This window comes from Pelobates fuscus, chromosome 2 (genome assembly GCF_036172605.1).
Source record: "Pelobates fuscus isolate aPelFus1 chromosome 2, aPelFus1.pri, whole genome shotgun sequence".
Classification (NCBI taxonomy): domain Eukaryota; kingdom Metazoa; phylum Chordata; class Amphibia; order Anura; family Pelobatidae; genus Pelobates; species Pelobates fuscus.
Genome location: NC_086318.1, coordinates 434,619,507 through 434,643,191, shown reverse-complemented (window position 1 = coordinate 434,643,191; position 23,685 = coordinate 434,619,507). Strand labels below are relative to the sequence as shown.

The 23,685-nt window shown below is 40.9% G+C and overlaps 1 protein-coding gene across 2 annotated transcripts; it reads left to right on the top strand.

Moving 5' to 3' along the window:
* Positions 1-2,207: 2,207 nt before the first annotated feature.
* FOSL2 (FOS like 2, AP-1 transcription factor subunit) lies at positions 2,208-23,685 on the top strand. Of its 2 annotated transcripts, none has more exons than XM_063441550.1 (5): positions 2,208-2,282; positions 2,892-3,049; positions 19,216-19,470; positions 20,374-20,481; positions 21,080-23,685. In XM_063441550.1, the coding sequence occupies exons 2-5, from the start codon at positions 2,942-2,944 to the stop codon at positions 21,578-21,580; spliced, it is 972 nt and encodes a 323-aa protein (XP_063297620.1). In that variant the 5' UTR covers positions 2,208-2,282; positions 2,892-2,941; the 3' UTR covers positions 21,581-23,685. The 2 variants fall into 2 exon arrangements, with proteins under 2 accessions (XP_063297620.1, XP_063297619.1); XM_063441549.1 differs by having other exon boundaries at positions 19,216-19,482.

Here is a 23,685-nt window from a genome sequence, read left to right as displayed (position 1 = left end):
ACCTTAAACCATACACAGGTCAATATACAAGCCAGGTCAGGATACCAGAAATATACCGGTCAATATACAAGCCAGAGTGGTTTTCCTGACACTATGAGGTATGTGCGGCCGGGTGTTGGATTCTGTCCGCACAGGCACCAAGTGCAGGTAAGTCTATAACACCGGTGGTTGGGAAGGACATCACTTCCTGCCCTATCCTCATTTCAGTGGACTGTGCAGGAAGGAGAAGCAGCCTAGCAGACAGTACAGGGAGCGCTTTTTAGATATTTTATACAGCCTAATCTCCCATGTACCCAAGTCAGCCCCATCCCTCCCTGTACCCACCTCAGCCTCTATCCCCCCCTGCACCCACCTCAGCTCCTATCCCTCCCTGTACCCACCTCAGCCTCTATCCCCCCAGCTGTCATTATTTATTGATATATCAGACCTGCAGTCACTGTTTATTGATATATTAGACCAGCAGTCGTTATTTATTGATATATCAGACCAGCAGTCACTGTTTATTCATATATTATACCAGCAGTAACTGTTTATTGATATACTAGACCAGCAGTCAGTATTTATTGATATATTAGACCAGCAGTCAGTAGTTATTGATATATTGGACCAGGCGACCAGCAGTCAGTATTTATTGATATAATAGACCAGAAGTCAGTATTTATTGATATATTATTAATTATTATTATTATTATTATTATTATTATTATTATTATTGCCATTAGACCAGCAGTCAGTATTTATTGATATTATAGACCAGCAGTCAGTATTTATTAATATATTGGACCAGCAGTCCGTATTTATTGACATATTAGACCAGCAGTCAGTATTTATTGACATATTAGTATTAATTATTATTATTATTATTGCCATTAGACCAGCAGTCAGTATTTATTAATATATTGGACCAGCAGTCCGTATTTATTGACATATTAGACCAGCAGTCAGTATTTATTGACATATTATTATTAATTATTATTATTATTATTATTATTGCCATTAGACAAGCAGTCAGTATTTATTGATTTATTATTATTATTATTATTGCCATTAGACCAGCAGTCAGTATTTATTAATATATTGGACCAGCAGTCCGTATTTATTGACATATTAGACCAGCAGTCAGTATTTATTGACATATTATTATTAATTATTATTATTATTATTATTATTATTATTATTATTATTATTATTGCCATTAGACAAGCAGTCAGTATTTATTGATTTATTATTATTATTATTGCCATTAGACCAGCAGTCAGTATTTATTGATATATAATAATAATAATAATAATTATTATTATTATTATTATTATTGCCATTAGACCAGCAGTCAGTATGTATTGATTTATTATTATTTTTATTATTAATATTATTGTTATTATTATTATTATTATTGTCATTAGACCAGCAGTCATTATTTATTGATATATTATTATTATTATTATTATTATCATTATTAGACCAGCAGTCAGTATTTATTGATATATTATTAATTATTATTATTATTACCATTATTAGACCAGCAGTCAGTATTTATTAATATATTATTAATTATTATTATTGCCATTAGACCATCAGTCAGTATTAATTATTATTATTATTATTATTAGACCAGCAGTCACTGTTTATTGATATCTTTTGTATTATTATTAATTATTATTATTATTATTGGACCAGCAGTCACTGTTTATTGATATAGTTTTTATTATTATTAATTGTTATTATTATTATTGGACCAGCAGTCACTGTTTATTGAGCTCTGCATTAATCTAATACTAGGAATCGAAGCCCTCAGTCTCCATGGTGCGTGGCTCCGCCCACGATTACAGGCCCCTCCCACCCTCACACACACACACACATACACACAGAGAGGGAATCCCTGTCCGCGCGCGTCACCCGAGCCAAGGAAACCCGCGCGCGTCACTACACGCCAATGTCCTTCTATGGCAACATGCGTCAATGGACGATACCAAGCGCCCTGAGGGGGAGCACCGCCACCCAACACCAATTAAATAACGAAACAAATCATCTCATCCCGGTTTGGCAACCTTTCAGAGACCCTTAATTACCCCCCCGCGGGCAGAGCTGCGGGACCTGCCGCCTCCATCGTGCCTTGTATAACCCGGCCTGGCCACCCCCGCTGGCGGCGGTGGTGGAGGCGGTGACGTCATGCAGCCCTGCTCACTAGATAATGAGAGTGGGCTTGATCTAATAGCATTCCACTGACTCACTGACTGAGTGAGCACACAGCCTGGGACAGAGCTCAGTGACAGAGCCTGGAGGTGAGCACACACTCACTGCCCCCTGCCCCCTGCCATGGCTCACTCACACAATATCCAATGAGCACCTTCTGCAGAATTACTCATTTCAAACTAAATTATTACTAATTTTTACTCATTTTTTTTCCTCTTCTCTGGGAAGTTCAGTAGAAATCAGAGTGAATAGAGTTTACATTATTTTTTTATTTATTATTATTTAGTTCTTAGAACTTTTTATTTTTTTTATATTCTCTTTTTTTTTATATTCTTTTTATTTTTCTCAGCATTTATTGTGTTTTTTTTTTCTTTGCGCTGTCTGTTATAACAAGCACAGTGTGTACACAGACTGCCTGGTGCTGCCAAGGTGGGGCACAGTGTAACCAGTATCTGGATCTGTATTGATACATTGTCACAGCCTGGAGGAGAGTGTAGGACGCAGGGTAACATTTTAGGAAATTAAATGAGTAGTTATCAGTAAGGGGGAGGGTTTCCAATTCTTCTGTGGGGCAGTGACATTAAAGAGTTAGTTTTCTTTGTCTCATCAACTGCAGAGTTAAAGTATATTGGAGCCTGGAGACTTCTGAATTTTAATTTTTTATTTTCCATTTTTTGTTGTGTGAATTATTTTTGAAGATCCGATAGACGACGGACAATCTCCAAGCAGCCCCTCTGGAGTTCAGATCATGTACCAGGACTATTCAGGGAATTTCGACAGCTCTTCGCATGGTAGCAGCAATTCTCCAGCACACCCGGAAGGATACCCCAACTCCTTATCTACCTCAATCCATCAGGTGAGGATCTCAGATTGTATTACTAAAAAGCAGATCGAACGCTCAGTGGCTTAGAGTGTGATCTCCATGGGGAAAGATCTGGTGCATCCCTCTTGCTATTGTTAGAGCTATGACTTTCATAAACCTCGACTAACACTGATGGGAGTCCTAGTCTAACAAAGGACAGAGGGCTGCCTTAAGAGTTTCTGTACAGAAGTGTGCTGACCCGATTACCATGTACAGGAATTCTATGTATATAAATGGGTTTTGCCAAGATCCCTAATTTTATTTAAATCCCTTTACCAGCTTGTTACAGAATGAGAGACAATGTGTAACATTTTGGCATAGAAAGTGTAATGGACTACTGTTCCAAATGGCAGACTGAGCGTCATGGGGGCAGTGGTACACTGCAGCTGGCATGGCAAAGGTTGGCCAGGTACAGGGTGGATGACCAGCCCTCTCACTGGAGGGAAGATTCGTCCCCCAGCAGCCGTTCTGTGCACTCGTTGAATTTTAAATTTGGTTCTTGTGGATGAATTCTCACTTATTGGGTCGTGTCTCGTACAGCTGTGCTGATGTTCTGTGTCATTGGCTATAGTGGAGATTGTAGCTCCCTATCATCTACATATGATTCACCAGCACAAGCGTGCTCTAAGGCGAGCACATGGGGGGGAAGGGGGGGGCATTTAACCCTTTCTGGGCCAAAGGGATTCTACACATTGGTGGCAGTCAATGGAAGGAAATAGATGAGTCTGTATTTCATTTTAATCATTTTATTTAGAAATAACGAACATGTCCAGCAAAGCTTTTTCTGTGTAACTGTAACAAACCTAGTAGTTCGTTATCCCCCCTCAAAATAAAAATAGAGTATTGCTACAAGGGGGGGGGGGGGGGGGGGTTAGCTATTGCCCTGCCATCCAGTTCGCTTTTACTCCACGCGTTTTACTGTGATATCCTAAGGGGTTAATTCATTAAAAACCAGTTGTTGTGCATTGAAAAGTAAATTGATAATCTACAATAAGGTGTGAATCCAGCCAAACCGCCTGCCAATTTCATATTTGATTTATTAATGGTACAAAGGCGTAGCCTGCGCTGTTTGTTTTAATGAGGGACAGTCTTGTATTGATATCTTGTTACATACTATCTTTTAATGTGCACCGTATACTACAAAATGTTAACCCATTGTGTGCCAGAGAGGTGATATTTTGAGTGATACTGCTCCCTCTATATTGGTAAAGGATAAATAAGACTGCGTACTAACCTATCACATGTGCTCCATGGCTTAATTACACAAATGCAAACTTTGTTCTATAGCATCTGAGCAACATCCTGTGGTTCCTTTGTCAACACAAAATCTACAGGCAAAGGGCCTGGTGTGACCCTGTACAAGCTATTGCCTGTTTTCTATAGGCTTCTTTAGTCAGTCATGTATGTAGAAGGATTTGTAGGCTACCGTCTGGACAAGTGGTGAGCAAGGCATTGCACGAATGGGTTAATAGTCTTCACTTGGATCTCATTCCAGTTCTTTTTGTTGTGGTTTTCGTTCTCTCGTACTTTGATCAATCAGAAGTAGTTTGTTCGTTGCTCTTGTAGCCCAGGTCGACTGACTTAGTTCTGTTATGGGTCTAGTGCCTTGGGCAGTAAGACATTTCCAACAACTTCTAAAGGAGGACAACAGAGCCCTCCCTGCACCTTTGTTCTGAGTAAACAGTAAAGCTGGAATTATGAGAAGTGGAGAGGAGAGTAGCCGGTAAATAAGGGAAATCAGAAAAGTCTACTTTTTGTGTAGAGTTGTAATGAGAAGAAGATTGGCCCAACTCCAATGCCAACGGAACATCTTAAAACAAGGGGTGGTGGAACCCTCTAGATCTAAAGAGTTCTTTGATTGGTTTACAAGAAAAGCTGGAGCTTATAAGTAGGAATGCTATCCAACAAAAAGTGTCCAGCAGCATTAGCTGGTGAGAGATTCCAGGGAATCATTGGTTAATCGTGACCCAGAGACCTGGCACATACAGAACATACAGATATTGGAGTAAGGACCACAAGACAGTCTAGATTGGGTCATATACTCCGCAGTGTTAGAAGTCAGTTATTAATGAATGTGTTTGTGGTTGGTGCCACTTTACCAGCAATGTGCCTCGCCTATCTTCGCCAGCCTGTTTAAACTGGTCATTAGCCCTAAATTATCATTCTAGTGACTGGGGCTGGTCCTACACCCTGCCCCAGTTAACATTCTTGACAGTGTTCCTCACCCATCCTACATCATTCTGCTAATTAACCAGCATTGCATAAGATGCCTGCTTGGCCTACTTTATTATTATTTATAAGGCACTAACAGGTTCTGTAGCGCTGTGTTACGTACAGTTTGTCACCCAGTAACAATGACACATAATGAAGGTACGGAGCATCTTGCATGTGTGAGCTAACAGTCTAACAAGCGGTGATTGGCGAGTTGAAGGGATTCCATCACCAGTGTCACGTACCCCGAACAAACATGCCATACTTGGCAAAACAATGCTGTGTCTGGCAGCACACGCAATATTTTGTGTATTAAACTCTCTGCACTCTATTTCCTTTTTATCATTCAATTCAGAAGATACATATTTTCTTTATTTACTTATGGCAATAGAGCCCCTTGACTTTCTGGTGGTCCAGTGACTGTAGCATAACATAGGGTTACTCTTTATGATGTGTTGGGAGGTTGTATTAACCCATTGTATGTCAGAGCTGTGAGCAGTGTATTGCGTTTATCATGCCTTGTGATGGATCATGTTCATCCATTGGCATTTAACGTGGGCTGTAATTTTTATGCCCTTGGTGTGTTTATATGAGGGCTCTAGAAGTGCTTATGGTCTCAGAGACCCTATTTGAATTTTTGTGCCGTTTTTCTATGCAGCCCAAGTGGTCATTGCTGAGCGGCTGACTTCAAAGTGCTTTTGTATTGCGCATTCTGGATCCCCTGACAATGATGAACTGGGCTGCCCAGAGTGATACAATCTGGCATCCTACCTCCAGATGTTTGGTTAATCTAGAGAGCCAGTTTGTACAAGAAGTGGTCTGAGACAGGCTGGTGTGGTTTGTCATGCAATCTACAGGCTGGCATCCTGGGAGTATGACACAGTGACCCCTAGTGGAGATAACTGGACTGTGCAACACACACATTGTCTCAGAGTGAAATAAGGACAATCGTGGCTTATTAATGTAAATCTAGAACACAGACTATTATTCAACTTTTATACTCCCCTTATGTGTTGATTAAAAATGCTTTAGAATGAGTAGGCGAATATAAACTGCCTGTGTTATTGATGTCATCAGAGCCAACAAGCAGTTCTGTGGTTTGACCATCCACAGCTACGGACACCTCAGCCCCCACTCTGCTGGAAGATGCCAATGGGAAAACAATACATATTTCTTTAACCCCTTAAGGACCAAACTTCTGGAATAAAAGGGAATCATGACATGTCACACATATCATGTGTCCTTATGGGGTTAACTCTCTCGCTCACCTTCCAATTCCTGGTTTAGTGAATAAGCCCCAAACGTAAGGTGCTGATCTCCTAATTTAAATCTCCTTCCCCTCCAGCTGTTATGTTTGATATTCAGGGAAACTACAGTAAATTTAATTTCCAGCATAGCATTATTTTGCTGTGTTACCGTGCGGAATTATAACGTTTCTCCCAAAAGTGACGCACATAGAAGGTAAATTGGTATGATAAAAGTTAGGAGTTTGTGTGCGTTTTTTTTTTCTTCTAAGAGCCTTATAGCTGTAATAAAGTTATGATAAAAAACGGTTTGTTTTTCTAACACTGCTCCTTTATTCCCTTCTTGAAGAGTAAGGCGATATTTTCATGTTGGTTAATACAATTTTTTTTTTCTTATTTATTTTGTGACTCCTGTTAGCAGGAAAGGAAGGAAATATTGCAATCGTTCTGAAATCCCTGATCTATGTGTCTGTTAAATCCTATCTCGAAATGGAAAAAACGTCTTTCCTTTCTAAAACGGAACCTGTGCAGTATAAGATTTTTTTTTTTTTTTTGTGAGCAGTAATGTTTTTGAGAATTATTGGATGCAGTGCCAGGATGGTGGCCAGCCTGTAGGATCGGAATATGGACAAACTAACATTGGTTCTATTTGGGAATCTCTCGCGGTAAACCCTGACCCCACACATCGCTCATTGGCTTTCTTCAGTAGAGTAAAGAATCTCTAACACCTGGACCAGGAACTTGTTCTACATCGCGAGAAATGATGGCTAATGCTGCCATTCTTCGTGATATTAATCACAAGAGTCTTGCGTGCCAACAATTGATATTTGTTCTAGATCATTAAATTGCATTTTTATTTTCATTATTATTATTTGTAGCGAAGGCATATACTGTAACGATTTATTTTTCCATGTGTGTCATTATCATTGGCATTAACGTTCTGCTTATCCATCATGAAGTGTTTGCAGTTTGACGTGGGACTTACTATGAATTATTTACCTCGGGCTACTAAAAAGTGGCATGTGGCCATCTCTATTAATCAGCGATGCACTCTGACCAGTCCAATCTGTGTTGCATCAGCACTCAATACAGAAGGCACCGAACACCCGTAATACAATACGTTGATATGTAGTTCTAAAGAGAATGCGACCTTTCAAACCTGGATATGCTGTTTATAGCATAGTAACTGAGGGGGCTAATACTACCCAGCCCACCCCTGCTAATAACTAAAGCTCCCAGTTAAACACAGCTGTTCATGTGACGTGCTAGCTGTAGGTTTTACACTTTATAATGGCAGAGCAGAGCTCTCTTATTCTGCTGTTTCTGCTAATATTGAATTGGGTGACACCGGGTCTCAGAATTATCTCATCATTCTGTTTTTTTTTTTTTTTTTTTACTGACATCACCAAGCGCTGAGCTTTTCAAATCAAAATCCTGTCTCGTCCTCCCACTTTTCTGTTAAGTCTAGAAAAGTCAGGGTGTGCCTCACTAAGAACATAAAATAACAAAACCGTCCTGTAATATTGGACTTAAATGCAATAAAATGTCTGCTCTTGGCATAGGCATAGTTAGAATAGCTTTAAGGAAACTGGTTCAGGAATGTTCGTTTGTGATGTTTTGTTTGCTTGGTCAGAGCTAGTGCAAGGATTTAAAAAGCATCTTCTCTTGTGTGTCTCCTAACCCCCTTTTGCCCCTTTGTATGTCTTACACTCCTTCTTAGTGTGTTTTATCCTCCCTTTTGTGAGTCTCTTACAACCCCTGCTCTTCCCCCCCCCCGGCGCCCCGGTATCTCTTACTTCCCCTCTACCCCTTTTGTCTGTCTCTTTCTTCCAAAACATACAGACATAGATATACAGGCAAAAATACATACACGCATAAAGTCACAAAGATATACAAACACACAACAAAACGTACACCGTCAAACAAACAGACATGCAGTCATACAGAGACATACGGAACAAGGCATACAGAAACCTACAGACATAGTCCTACAGAGACACACAAAAGCAGGCATAGAGAGACACCCACAGTCATACATGCAGTCACAATTTCATACTTGCATTTCAGCCCTACGAAATCACGTCCCTGGGAAGCACGCCTCGTCACGAGATGCCATCCATGCGGTGTGCTACACAGAGTGCCTACATGTGATGTGATTTGTATCACCGCTTTTCCACACAGCCTGCGGCATTCACCAGTCAGAGGCTGGGCTGGACAAAGGTGCTTGAGCTCGGACACGCTACATGAAATGACTGGCAGGAGAGGAGGTTGTGCGCTTCCCTCCTGCCCGTCACTCAGACATTGCACCCACCACTTTCCCCCCCTTGGGTTGGTGCGGCCGCCTGTGCCGCTTTATGGTAGCACCGGCCCTGTCTGTGGTTGTCGGCATAATTTGGCGTGTTGAAGATTACTTTAGAGGAATTTTAGAAGTTGATTCTTACACACACACAGGACTGCAGTTTGAAACCATTTAACAGCTGCACACATTACGCTTACTCTTCTAGGATCAGAGAAAAGCAAGCCTTTAATTTATTCTGCTGTAAACTGCAACTCCTATCCTGCTTATCCAGGAAGTTAGGCCAAAGGTTGCCCTAAGTGGCCAGTAACCCCATTAACTAGAAGTGTTTCTGGAAACAGTATAGCACAGAGCACGATTAACAGCATTTCTTCCCCCAGACAGCAAGCGTCTTGCACAACAACATCTGGCGTTGCTACTGCTTTGTGTTTAAGTAATGGAGGAGGCATCCTTATTTTATGTTATGGCTGCCTGAATAAACATGCTGTATGTGCTGTGCATGCGTGGGATAGGCATAAGGCTATCCTAACTATAAGATAAGGCCAGGGACTAATGAAAGTATTTAGAAAATTGGGCAGACTAGATGGGCCGAATGGTTCTTATCTGCCGTCACATTCTATGGTTCTTTGTGAATCCGTCTGTCTGAAACGGGCCTACATCCAACTGACATACGTGGCAGGGGTGTAGTACAAAGCCAATCCATGCAGGAGTTGTGTCAGTGCAAAATGGACTCTGCAACCAGTGGAATCAGGGGGAGTTATTACTTTAATTATTCCCGGGAACTAATAAAAATTCCTGGGCAGGGATGGAAATCACAGATTTCATCACTTTCATTCCCCGCTTTTTAATATTACTGGCTTATTATCTGTGTTTAACAAATATGTCTGTAAGATCTGGAAATTGAATGTACAATTCCACACCACTGTCTTTACTCCTGTATTAGACCTGGTCGGCTCCGTCTTGGCAACCGATCAGTCATTGATATGTGTTCTCTTTTTATTCCATTGAATATGGCTCCTGGAGGAGGAGGAAAAGAAACGATTTGTCCAGATTTGCATAGTGTGCTGGACTGTGCCCGAACTGGAGTTTGCTGTCATTTGCTAGCTCTTTCACATTTTACCCTGAGTGATCACACATCCCCTTTGTTGATAAATCTCCCTAGGGTAGTGAGGACTAGACTTTACACTCAATGTTTTGTGAACTACATTTACCATGATGCTTTGCTGTTCACAAAGCTGTCTGCTACAACTAGCCATCGCTTGCATAACCTATTAAATGCCACAGAGAAGGTTTAATTGTGTATGTGTTTGTTTTGTGGCGTAGAAAGTAGCTTGCTTGCGACTATTAGCTCTGGCTTTTCAGCTCGGATATCAGTTTTTGTTCCCTAATTCGGGCCGTGAAACGTGCCAGAAGTGAGTGCGTGCATCCTGGCAGTTTGAAAAAAAGGGAAGTACAGTCGGGGAGGGCTGGAAGTCCATTCTGAAAGGAACTTTCAATATATTAAAGGAGCACTGTAGCATTTGAAATACAAACCTGTAAATGCTATAGAGCCCTAGTCACTATTTACATGAGACCCCCCCACCATCCCCTACACCTAAATTTTTCCAGAGCTGAAACTCCCTAGTTGCCCCTTACTTCTTGAGCACCGTCATGGGGCTGGCATTGTTTTTTTTGGCAGTGGTCCAATCCAATGCTTCTCATAGAGGGACGTGATGTTCTCCAATCCAATGCTTCTCAAAGAGGGACGTGATGTTCTCCAATCCAATGCTTCTCAAAGAGGGACGTGATGTTCTCCAATCCAATGCTTCTCATAGAGGGACGTGATGTTCTCCAATCCAATGCTTCTCATAGAGGGACGTGATGTTCTCCAATCCAATGCTTCTCATAGAGGGACGTGATGTTCTCCAATCCAATGCTTCTCATAGAGGGACGTGATGTTCTCCAATCCAATGCTTCTCATAGAGGGACGTGATGTTCTCCAATTCAATGCTTCTCATAGAGGGACGTGATGTTCTTCAATTCAATGCTTCTCATAGAGGGACGTGATGTTCTCCAATTCAATGCTTCTCATAGAGGGACGTGATGTTCTTCAATTCAATGCTTCTCATAGAGGAACGTGATGTTCTCCAATTAAATGCTTCTCATAGAGGGACGTGATGTTCTCCAATTAAATGCTTCTCATAGAGGGACGTGATGTTCTCCAATTAAATGCTTCTAATAGAGGGACGTGATGTTCTCCAATTAAATGCTTCTAATAGAGGGACGTGATGTTCTCCAATTCAATGCTTCTAATAGAGGGACGTAATGTTTTCCAATCCAATGTTTCTCATAGAGGGACGTGATGTTCTACAATCCAATGCTTCTCCTAGGAAATATGTGAATTCAATGTATTCCTATGAGCTGCAATTGGTCACATGAGCTAGGGTCACTTGGTCGTTGTAGAGGAAGTGCCTCTAGTGACTGTGACTGGAAGACCACCACTAGAGGAGTGTTTAACCCAGCAATGGAAACATTGCCTTTTCTACAAATCTACAATGTTTTACATTCAAGAATCAAAACTACAGGGCCACTGTGTCCAGACCACATCTTTGAGATGAAGTGGTCTGGGTGCATCGAGTGTAGGAAGTAGGCGGGGGCTGCACAACTCCAAAAGAGCTACAGGAGTTGGTACCATCTACCCCTAATTACACAAAAATCCAGAAAAGTTGAGGTACACAATGACTCAGTAAATAGCTGCATTATTAATGTGCACATCAAGTTTTGGCCTTGAAATGAAGTCTATGTCAAGCTAACCCAAAAAAACCGCAGAACCCTTTATGTGGGGGTAAACTATAAACCGTGACACAGCTTTATTACACTGCCCTCTGCTTCTGACAGACACGGCACCAAAAGTGATATATTGCCAGCTAGTCATGAAGGAAACAAACATCAGGACCTAGAATGCCCGCTTATCCTCTTCCGTGAGGTCCTCTTTAGCTCCTGGAGCTTCATCTGCCATCCGTGCATGCGCGACAGTACAACACTGAGGACTAAGGCGGAACTTATGAGACTGCAGCATTCTCCATAGACAGAACCTCTTGCCCCTCAGTAATCACTAGTTATAGCCAAGGGCTAGACAAAGCTTGACAGCGTTGCCTCAGCCTTTTTTTTAGATTTTTCAAGCGTAGGATATAATACCCCACCTTGTCATAGATTTTGTTTTGACGGAGTCTTTGAGGATTTTATAAAGATTTGATCTTCATGAAATGCTCATTTTTGGAGAGAGAGGGGTGACAGTGCTGCTTTAAGCATTGTTTCGTGTAGCACTTATTTTAACCATTATAAATGGTGTCTACAAAGATTAGGAGATTTTGATTAAACTTCACCCACTGTGAACTACCACTCCCATAATGCTTTGCCATTGATGATAAATAACCCCAGGTACAGGAGTTGTTATCTATCATTGAATGCGCTCCTTGTGTACATAACAAAGGTTTCACAGGCAAATGGCTCCTATTAACCAGGGTTTGAGTGTTCTAGCTTTGCTCGCCCTTTTGGTACTGAACGGTTTGGTGGGAATCTTGTTTGTACATGTAAGGGAAACGGTTCCATCTCTGAAGGCCAGTCGTGCAAGCCGCGTGGCTGCCCTTCCTACCTTTTAAATTTCAGCAATGTCTGAGCATGCAGAACATTTCCTGTTTGTCCTGGCTGATTAGGCAACCGTGCCCGAAGCTGCTAGCTCACTGACTCTGTCCTCCTGCTCTGGAAAACACTGGGAATTACGAACACCCCGTGTTTTCCAGTTTGGTACACACAGGTTTAGAATAATTTGTCTTAGGTTGGTGGAGAAACTAAATTGTGATTTATTTTTATTTGTTTTTTTTTTTGTTTTTTTTTTGCTTGGAGGACTAACAAATCTGCCCACTGGCCTAAAAATGCCAAAGTCCTTTTTTTTTTTTTTCCAGAGCTCCAGAAGTCCCTTTTTATAGTGACCACTCATGCACACCGCACTACGTGCAGCTGCCATCTTGTTCTGCGTTTGTTTTGCCTGTGGGGAGGACTTTAGATTATGAGCTCATTTTACAAGGCCCTATTCACCCACTGTTCCGGTATGTCTTATATGTGTTTTGTTAGAATTAAAGGAATGTATTCCTAACACTATTGAGCCCTAGTCACCGTTTAGTTGACTAGGGCCGCGTTCCGCAGCGAATAAATGGTTAACCATTGATTTGCTTACCTTAATCCAGCGGCGGGCACCCTCGGCACTGGTGACTTCTCCTCCTCCTCCATTGACTTCAGCTCCCGAGTGGCGCCGAATGCGCATGCATGGCCAGAGGCGCACGCGCATTAAAACCCGCCCATAGGAAAGCATTACTCAATGTGATATGCAGCAACCCATGCAATATGGTTTATACTTGTTTAAAAACCCTGAATTTTTATTAATTTAGTAGAAGACACCGGATTTAGTATTGAAGCAATGATTTAAATAAAGGTTTTCTTTTCTGTTTAATCTTACACTTTAACTGTGAACGAGCTCTGTAAATGGTTAATACACTTTGCTAACAATGTTTTTTTTGCTTTTTGGACAGGCTATAAAAGGTTAACTTTTTAATGGCCCAGTCATGTCTGTCCTCCCACAATCTTCACATAGTTTTACTAAATCACTCGGATTCCATTGTCTACTTGTTAAACTCTTTCCTGTGATGGGAAAAAGTATGAGCATGTAACAACCAAAAAGTCATATCTGTCTTAACCCAGCACCAATTAATCTTCTTCTATTCCTTGAATTTTCCATCTTACCTTTCCCTAAAATAACTGAAAATCCTCTTTTTAAAAAAGAAAAGAAAATCTTATTTGGGAGGGGGAGTTGGTTGGTTTAACACAAATAAAAGAGGGGGTAGGGGGAGTGAACTCTGCCAGGAGCTACATTCTGGAGACATTCCGGAGACATCAAAGCAGGCTTCCCAGAAATGACAGGATTCCCAATCCTTAATGCAGTCTATGTGTAGCAATTCTGCCCCCTATAGGCCTCCAAAGTGAGCACAACTTCCTGGGATTGTGTGAAACAGGGAGATCATTCGCACATTTCCAGTAAACGAAGGATGTGTGGGAGCCTGAGGGGGAGAACAATTTCATTTTTCTGCGGGCGAATGAGGAAATGCCTCCTTCCTTGTGTTGGCTAATAAAATAATCAAATCCATCACAGGGATCATTGCAACACACTGAGTCATACTTTGTGTAGCCCAATAACACAGAACAAGGTGAATGAATGGGCTCTCACATGGTTCAAATAAAGCCATGATAGGATTTCATACTACACAGGGTTCATCCTATAGAACATGGGTGGCCTGAAGCATCGTGGGGATTGTAGTCTGATCTCGGGTGAATGGGAACCTTCCCTTACATTCTACATTGATTTCTTGAAACTAAACATCACTTAAAGTCTGTAAGACATAGATTGAGACAATTTGTAGAATGTGGAGCGTCCAGATAGAGGTTATGGCTAACCGGATATGTTTTGTTTTTGTTTTTTTAAATTTTATTAGTTTTTGTGTTTTTTAATTATTTTATTTATTTTAATTTATTTATTGAGATTCTTTTAAAGAGAAATGTGTCACTAGCAACGCCATCTCTGGGGGCCATATATACATTCTGTGGCCTCTAATACCCAAATAACATTGTGACAAGTGAATTCTAACAATGTAACTGGCTGCAACAACTGCCTATGGCATCCGAGGAGAGATTAAGGACTTCCCTCTAACTGAAAGATCTGGGTCAAATCCTGTCACCCACAGGAGACTAATCCTTTTTCTCCAGAAAAGATAAGTATTAAAGTTCTTTGTAAAAAAAAACTGCCATAGCAGTACATTAAAGAATGGAAAATCATCTCTACATTACGCTGAGCAAACTGGTTCATTACGTTTCCTGTTAAAGAGACAGTAAAGCCTGCAGTGATGACTTAATGGAAGCTGTGGCTAAGTCTCCCGACAGGACAACTGATGTCTGAGATATAACCCCTTAGAAGCCTTTTTAGATTGTAAGTTTGTTTGGACAAAACCCTCTTCACCTTCTCTTCCAGTATATCAATCATGTTTTGTTAGAACTTAGTGTCCATTTTCTTTCACTATTGTACAGCGCTGCTCAATATGTTGGTGCTATATAAATAATTGTAATTCACCAAGAGGCAGGTTGCCATATAGATTGTATGAATGAGGTCTAGACTTTACAGGCTTCCTTCAGTCTCGGCCTCCTTCGCCAGCTGGCATCGCACCGGTTACACTTCTTTTAACTTTTTACATTTTTTATTCAGAATGCTAGATTTTGGGAGTGGGATGATTTCCCCCGATTAATAGCTAAACTGGAGAGTGGATGCATCAGGCGGCATCGAAAACATTAAAAGTTGCAGTAAACAGTAAAAATGTTTAAGGAGTAAACCTTAACTGCTGCCAAACGGTGTCTTCTTTTGTTTACTGAGAGAGGGTGATGGGAGCACACGATGCCTGTCCCTCGCACGTAAAATAGCTAGCTGGGCAACTCACAGATCCTGTGAGTCAAGAAGCCAGCAGAGTGGTTTTTTAATTTTATATTTTTTTATTTTATATTTTTTATTACATTTTTATTATTGACCTTTATACAGCGCCAACATATTCCGCAGCGCCTTACAATTTTAACCAGGGGGTATATCTGAAATGAGATAAGTGGTTACCTGAACCAGTCTGTGAAGGGGAAGAATGTGTTAAATGTCCCTAGGAGTGCCAGGCTTTTGTGTAACCACACCTGGAATAAAGTGCGTGCAGTCATCGAACAAGGGGACGCAGATTAAAGGAGATCGTTTTACAGTGGGAGGGGATTATGCAATCATTTTACGGCCTCTCCCTTTAGAGCAGGAATTGGAATGACAGAGGAAACCTGTCTAAGAGCAGGACAATCCTGACTTTCAGCTTTTTAGTTTTTTGGTAAGTGCAGACAGGAAGCCCATTCCTTATTTATAGAGATTTGCAAATACACGGCGTAAAGTGTAATAGGGAGCTGTTTCGCTCTTAACCCCTTAAGGACCAAACTTCTGGAATAAAAGGTAATCGTGACATGTCACACATGTCGTGTGTCCTTAAGGGGTTAAATCTGTAAAGCTGTTGTCATTGTTGTACTTGTAATACTCTGCATTATGTGCAGTATTTAACCCCTTAAGGACACAACTTCTGGAATAAATGGGAATCTTGACGGAATATTTCCGTCATGTGTCCTTAACCTTCGCACTGTGTACATGGGTTGAATGCAACGTTTAAGCCGTTTCGAGCAGGCCCCTTCTTACCTCTTTTCTCGTTCTTTGTCTGTACCCCTTAACTTCTTCGGCAGGTTTTTATTTCGCTACTCTTTGCGTTATTACACCAGGGACAAAGACCTAAAATACACGCCGTCCGCATGTAATACTTCGAATTTGGGAGGACAAGGCCCATCCAGAAACGTAGGGTCCGTGACCCCTAATCTGTGCTGGTTAATAACTTACTATTATGTAGAATCTGCCATCTCCTCCCACTTATTGACCTTTTTATTATTTATTTCCCTCTTCCTAAATCATTAAAAGATACTTTTTTAATCTTCCACTGTTTTCATAAATAAACCCAATACAGTATACCAACAATGGTGATTTCTGTCGAATTTCTAAGTTCGGGATTTCACAGCTCCAGAACGCCCTGAGGAAGCGCAGGTGTTCTAAATGGTTTATAATATGTTCGTTCACTTCAGACAGTTTGGCATTGCCTTATGAATGCTGAAGGGAAAATAAATGATAACATTAAAGGACAAAAAATGCAATGAGAAACGTATATTACAGGATGCCATACATTTGGGTTTTGTGTTATTCATATTTCTTTATTTGCTTATAACTATAAAGATTTATATTTCTATAATTTAGCTGCTTTTTTGTGTTGTTTCCTCTGGGTGGAGTTTTATGGCATGTTACATTATGTATTCTATACATATTTCCAATTCTTAGCTATAGCCCTGCTACCTGTGTCCCAGATGGTGTAATTATGACGAATTCCATGTCGGAATGTGAGTCACTGGGTGATTCTGCAACGCTCCCCCAGTACCCTTTGACTTTTTGTTAGTTTTACAGTAGATTTAAATGCTTTCACACCTGGTAACGTTTGACTGACATCCTGTGCTCCGGACATTTTACATTTTTTTTCGGGTAGTTCCTCCATTTGTTTTCACTTCTTGTAAAGCAATATAATGTTCCTGATTTCAATCCAGCCCGACCATAGGTCTGTATGGAGTGGATTTCTCCCGTTAGTGTGTTTTAATTTACCATTATTCTGTATCATCACATTTATGGACATGTAAAATTGGCAACCAGGGACTCTTCATCGATCCCCTCAGACACTGACCTCCTTCTGCTAGTTCTGTGTTCTAGTCCTGGATCTGCTCTGATTTAAGTTCTGTATTCATTTCTGGGGCAAAGTTCTAAACATGGAATAATCCACATGGGTACGGATAGAATGTGTCCGCAGATTGTTGTAGAATTGTTCTTCGTATATAAACATCATTGAGTAGATGGCGTCAATCATGCCCACTAACGCAATCTGATTTATTTCTTTCCCTTCCCTGGAACACGTGTTTGTGTTTTGCTTTTAAACATTTGAATTGACCTTTTCTATTGTATAACTAATATTGCTCTCGGCCGTGTTTGTATTGTTCATGTCAGTTCAGCGTCTGCATATAATGCACAGAATATACCTGCGCCTACAGCCAGGTGGAGAGGAATTGGTGATCTAACCTCTTGTGAATGTACACTAATAGGATTCGAGGCTAGACGTAGGGAATATCTCGTTCTGTGACAATCCGCTTTGTAAATCTGTTTGAGATTAAGCAGGATATTTTTTATTTCCCTGCTCCTAAATAAAATAATGAATGGTGACTTGATACGCTTTTGATCGTCAAACCCTTTATTAACCATTTTGCACATTTGACAATCCTAATGGTCTTTGAATGGAACAATTTATTTCATTCCAGTTCAGTCTGGCTGAGAGTAATGAGATTTGCAATATCCAGCCGCTGTTTAACCTTTTACATTTTTTTTTCAATTTGTCAGTGATCATAGTGGAATACCTCTAAACATGGAGTCCTAGATCAGATATGTAAATAAGCGATACATCACCACTAAACTGTTTATCTATAATACTTTTAACATCTTGTGAATATATTTTTTTAGAAAGTGAATATAATTTTCAATTTGATAACTGATCCTTGTTGACCTATGAATTCTGTCTGTCACTTGCCAACTTCTTATTTTTGTCCGTGTTTGAAAGCCAGCTGTTTGTGTAACACCCAGTGTATGAGGGCTAGCCTGGGCACCTCTGGAATACATTTGTATCACATGTAAAGCTCAGCAAGCTGAAAGGTGGAGTTCAGAAACCTTATAGATGGAATGGCTACTGATATGCAGGGAGGAAGGAATCATAGCTGTCAAGACATTCAGTGTTACAGTCAGGCCATTAGCTTGCTGTGATTGGAAATGTGTTGGCTGAGCGTATGAGAGGGGAGGTAAAGCAAGGTGTGAAATGTGCTCAGACAGAGAGGGAGTGACATGTTGGGTTCTGGTCCTCACATTTTATCACAGAATGAAACAAAGCGTGTACCGATTGTGCGGAGTCAAATGTGTACCTGGTGAGCTGACCATTGATCCTATAGGGACTGTGCAGGGGACGCTGGCCATTGATCCTATAGGGACTGTGCAAGGGACGCTGGCCATTGATCCTATAGGGACTGTGCAAGGGACGCTGGCCATTGATCCTATAGGGACTGTGCAAGGGACGCTGGCCATTGATCCTATAGGGACTGTGCAAGGGACGCTGGCCATTGATCCTATAGGGACTGTGCAAGGGACGCTGGCCATTGATCCTATAGGGACTGTGCAAGGGACGCTGGCCATTGATCCTATAGGGACTGTGCAAGGGACGCTGGCCATTGATCCTATAGGGACAGTGCAAGGGACGCTGGCCATTGATCTTATAGGGACTGTGCGCGGTGAGCTGGCCATTGACCCTATAGGGACTGTGCATGGGACGCTGGCCATTGACCCTATAGGGACTGTGCATGAGACGCCTGCCATTGATCTTATAGGGACTGTGCGCGGTGAGCTGGCCATTGATCCTATAGGGACTGTACATGGGACGCTGGCCATTGTTACTATAGGGACTGTTCACGGGACGCTGGCCACTGATCCTATAGGCACTGTGCGCGGGATGCTGGCCATTGGTACTATAGGGACTGTGCATGGGGACGCTGGCCATTGGTACTATAGGAACTGTGCATGGAGATGCTGGCCATTGGTATCATAAGGACTGTGCACTGTCTGTATGTAATAAAGATCCTGTGTATACTGGTTGTTTTGTTTTCCTCACATATCCCATTTCTTCCCTCTCCAGAAATTCAGGACAGATATGCCCGGATCAAGCAGCGCTTTCATCCCTACCATTAATGCCATTACCACCAGCCAGGACCTTCAGTGGATGGTGCAACCGACAGTCATTACCTCCATGTCCAACCCTTATGTCCGGTCACATCCTTATGGTCACCCTGTACCCAGTTTGTCTTCGGTTACTGGGCATACGGCATTGCCAAGACCAGGTGTGATCAAAACAATTGGCACAGCCGCGGGCAGAAGGAGACGGGATGAACAGGTGAATAACTGGGTAAATAAATACCATTAGAGAACTAGAATGGTCCTGAGCCGAGCGGTCTGTGATCACTGTCTCTCTTTACTAGCCAGAGTTTCTAGACTTTTACCCTTCAATGTCATCACAATTTAGAACCTGATTTTCATTTATTAATTTATTTATTGGTGGCTGGATTTCTAATGTTACACAACAAACCCTATCACTCTTGTCCTCTGAGCTTCTTGCTACTTTGTTGGAATTATCCTCCCATTACGAGCTTTCCATTATCATGCCTTCTGTTCTGGTCATGCGTCGCTCCGTCCTGATATGCTTTCTGTAAGGTCACCATTTGATGCCCTGCATATCGGTCGCAATGCTGGGGGTACATGTAAATAGCAGACTACCTCTAATTACTCCACCTTCCATCAAATTGCATTGTTTATTCAATAAAATATTGCATAGCACATAGATGTTCACAAAGAAATTCATTTTTTTCTTGTTTAATTCTTCTAACCCTATCAAAATGAATGGTTACTGGGAGAAGAAAGGGCTACTGTAACATATGGATGCATCCACATGACAAGTACTGAGTGTGTATGTTCATAGAATATATAATGTTTTATATTTTTGGTGTGTTCAAGTAGACGTTCTTGTATCTGAAGGATGTTTTTACCCAAATGGCATAGAACGAAAAGTTCTGTACCTCCATGTTCAAGCAGTTGATAATTGTTGTGAAATTTCTCCAGTCTGACCACCAAGGATTGATTGGCAAATGTTCTCTGTCTTTCGCAATCCTTTTGGTACTGCTGCTTCCTCAACAAATAACGATTGACCACAAAAAACGTTGCTTTAAAAAAAAAAAAGAGAGAATAAAAAATGTCAAATTTTTGTTATAAACTTTTTCTCTCCCCCCCCCCTTATCTACAGCTGTCACCCGAGGAAGAGGAAAAGCGAAGGGTGAGGAGGGAGAGGAATAAGTTGGCAGCAGCCAAATGTCGCAACAGAAGACGAGAGCTAACAGATAAACTTCAGGCGGTAAGTACAAATGACCAAGTTTGGTTAATTAAAAATAGATTTATAAAAAAACTTTTTATACTCTTGCTTGCTATGTCACAATAACACATTTTGCTATACACATGCTACTTTAAAATGTAAAAAAGACTGGGCTAGCTGCTTTCAGTCACTTTCGGTGGGGAGGAGGTTCTGTGCAGTATATGGCCCAGTCGACCTGATGACCATTCACGTAATGTGATGATTTAGATTCCATGAGGTCCGACATTTGGCACACCAGGTTTTCTACCACATCTCTCTTGATGCTTTGCCAGCATTATGGGTATAAGAGCTTTATAGGAGATATAGTCCACAACATCTGGAGTGTCGAAGTTCGCCTACCTGTGTCTACATATAAAATATTTTGTATTTTAAATAATTTTTGTAAGTATTGCATTGTGCTATGAATAACTCAGCAGAATAAAAGTAAAATACAAATTCAAAGAAATTCAAAGTTCCTGGTTACTCGAATCTTTATCTTTATGATTCGCTGTCAACGTCACTAATTTCTATGAAAGACTTGGTGATCTCAGTTACTACTCCATTCACGTATAGCTAAAGGTTTGTCCATTCTGTTTTACAGGAAACAGAGAAACTCGAGCAGGAGAAGTCTGGGTTGCAGAAGGAGATTGCTGAACTCCAAAAAGAAAAGGATAAACTGGAGTTTATGTTGGTCGCCCATTCCCCCATGTGTAAGATACAACTTGATGACAGAAACAGCTCCTCTCACACTATCCGCACTATGGTTGGAAGCAGGGTGGTTATCAAACAGGAACCTATTGAAGAAGACATTCCTGCTTCTTCGTCATCCAACAATGAAAAAACTCAACGGTCTGTGATTAAGCCCATCAGTATTGGTGGAGGGTTCTTCAACGAGGAGCCCCTTAACACACCTGTAGTGATGTCTTCAACACCTCCAAGCACTCCTAACACCTCCAACCTCGTCTTTACCTACCCAAGTGTACTGGATCAGGATTCATCTACTTCTCCTTCAGAGTCTTGTTCCAAAGCCCATCGTAGGAGTAGCAGCAGTGGTGACCAGTCCTCTGATTCCTTGAACTCACCAACCCTCTTGGCCTTGTAACAAACACTCCTAGAGGACAAACTGATCTTTTACATGTCAGGTGATGTCAAGAAGGGTATACAGATGTTGGCAAGAGCATCCCAACTAAGCGTTTTGATTTTCAGAACATGCCTTGTACGAAACACCGTTAACTGGATAACACACTTCATGAAACTTTGATGTAGCACAGACTTTCTTGGGCTGCAGACGGGGCTACAAATGTTTTCATTCCTTCACAATATCATGTTATACCGGACTCTTCCATGGGTCCAGGTTGGTTCTAAGTTATTTGTAGTCTCTTGTGTACTTAAAACATTTCATCCTTTCTTTCCAGTAGGCAAATTTTGTCGTCTCTTGTTCTGAAATCCAGAGGGCACTTTAGGGAAAGTCTCTGAGTGATTTGATTTAAACTTCACTGGATGAAGGTACAGAACTTTTTTTTTCTTTTGCTTGTTTGTTTACTGAGCAGTTCCCAGAAAACATTTGAGGAGCCTATGGCAAACCCTCTGGCAATCAGAGATCTGTTTTTTTTTGTTTTGTTTTTTTAAAAGGAGCATAAAATGGATCTAAAGAATGCATTGATTGCACCCAGCCATTTTCTTATCACACGCAACATGCGTCAGTGGATCTCACACAATGCCAAAGAACGCTCCGGAGCGCAATTTGTTGGAATAAAAGGATTGGCAAGAGATAATTTGGGAAAATTCTATATATTTATATGTAATATATAACAAAAAAAAACTTGGCAATATGGCCATGCTTTGTGCCTTTTGGATAAGCAGAAACATGTTTGACAAGAACTCAAATGCACGTGACAATCCATACAATGATTTTACATGGTTTAGCCATAAACCAAGCCCTATGAAAGGCCATACACTATTCTGTGCCATGTAATATCGGGAAATAGTGTCCTAGTTGTTACTGTTGCTTTAAGTACAAAGTTCATACAATGTTGCATATTTTTAGTGTTCCTGTTGTTTGGTCTGTTATTGCAGTATTGATGAGGGGGATGGGAGGAAGTGATAAGGAGGGGGGTTACCTGGAAGTGCTTTGTAAAAGGAGATGTTTATTTTACAGTGCAAATAGTGCTATCTCTTTCTTCTTTTCAATTAATCCAAAGGTTGGAACACACTGGTCTTTGAAAAGCTCCTGCAATTATTCTGCAGATCCAGAGGGCTGTAAATTTGCACTAGTCTGTGACTGGTGATCCTAGCAGGCTTACAAAATTGGTATTCTTATTTATTTCTTCGTTTTCATATAATACATGAGAGCAATGTGGAAGGCAAATCAAATTTGAAAGTATAATTATTCAATAAGATGGCAAAAAATAAGCATCAAAATAGAGTCACTGGAAAAAGTCAATAAAAAAAATATTCAACACAAAAACTGCGTGATTGCAATAAAGTCACTCCCGTGAGGCAAGTAACCAGTGCAAGGGTTTTTCTGGTTTTTATATGGCGTTATCTGTACTGGATGCAAAAAAAGTTGTTTTGTTTAGATTTTACGGTTTCTACGCAGTATTGAAAGCAGAATTAACACTAATACATTTCCTATTCAGTGTTACTTTGTTCTGTAGAAATCTCCCCTATGCAGTTTTTAAGACAACGGTTGATTAGCTGTGCTTTGCCGAGAGATGGGCTTTAACCGCACAAAATCATCCCATAACACAGCCTGTTTGCTACACTGTCAAACTGTCAGGGAACAGAAAGCGTTTTGTATACTCACCTCCAGTGCCACAAAAAATGTGTGACCAGTCCCCTCTGCTTCATCAAAATGATGTCTACTGCCAGAATTTAAAATGCAGGTATTAACCAATTATTTTTCCAAAACATTCCAGAATTTGTGGACTGTAGTTGTTTACAGATTTAACCCTTGTGGTGCCTGAGTTTTACAAGCACTGAATCTTTCTGTGTATCCCTTTGTTGGATAAGACTTTGCTTGCCCTTGTTAATGTTCTTAATTCTGTTTTAAATGGCCAATGAGCATCATGCGATAGATGTTGAAAAATATACCATAGCCCACTTTTAATGAATCATTAAGATGTTTAAGAGATAACGTGGTGTGTTTTTCTGGTCCTGTTCGCTTCCTCCCATTGACAAGCCCAAACGGAAAGGCAGTAGGCTGAA

What these genes read in the sequence shown, in the direction of transcription:
- FOSL2 (XM_063441549.1), top strand. Translation starts at nt 2,942, where the DNA reads ATGTACCAGGACTATTCAGGGAATTTCGACAGCTCTTCGCATGGTAGC. An exon ending in TATCTACCTCAATCCATCAG is followed by an intron (nt 3,050 to 19,215) that starts GTGAGGATCTCA and finishes TTCCCTCTCCAG; the next exon opens with AAATTCAGGACAGATATGCC. An exon ending in ATGAACAGGTGAATAACTGG is followed by an intron (nt 19,483 to 20,373) that starts GTAAATAAATAC and finishes CCTTATCTACAG; the next exon opens with CTGTCACCCGAGGAAGAGGA.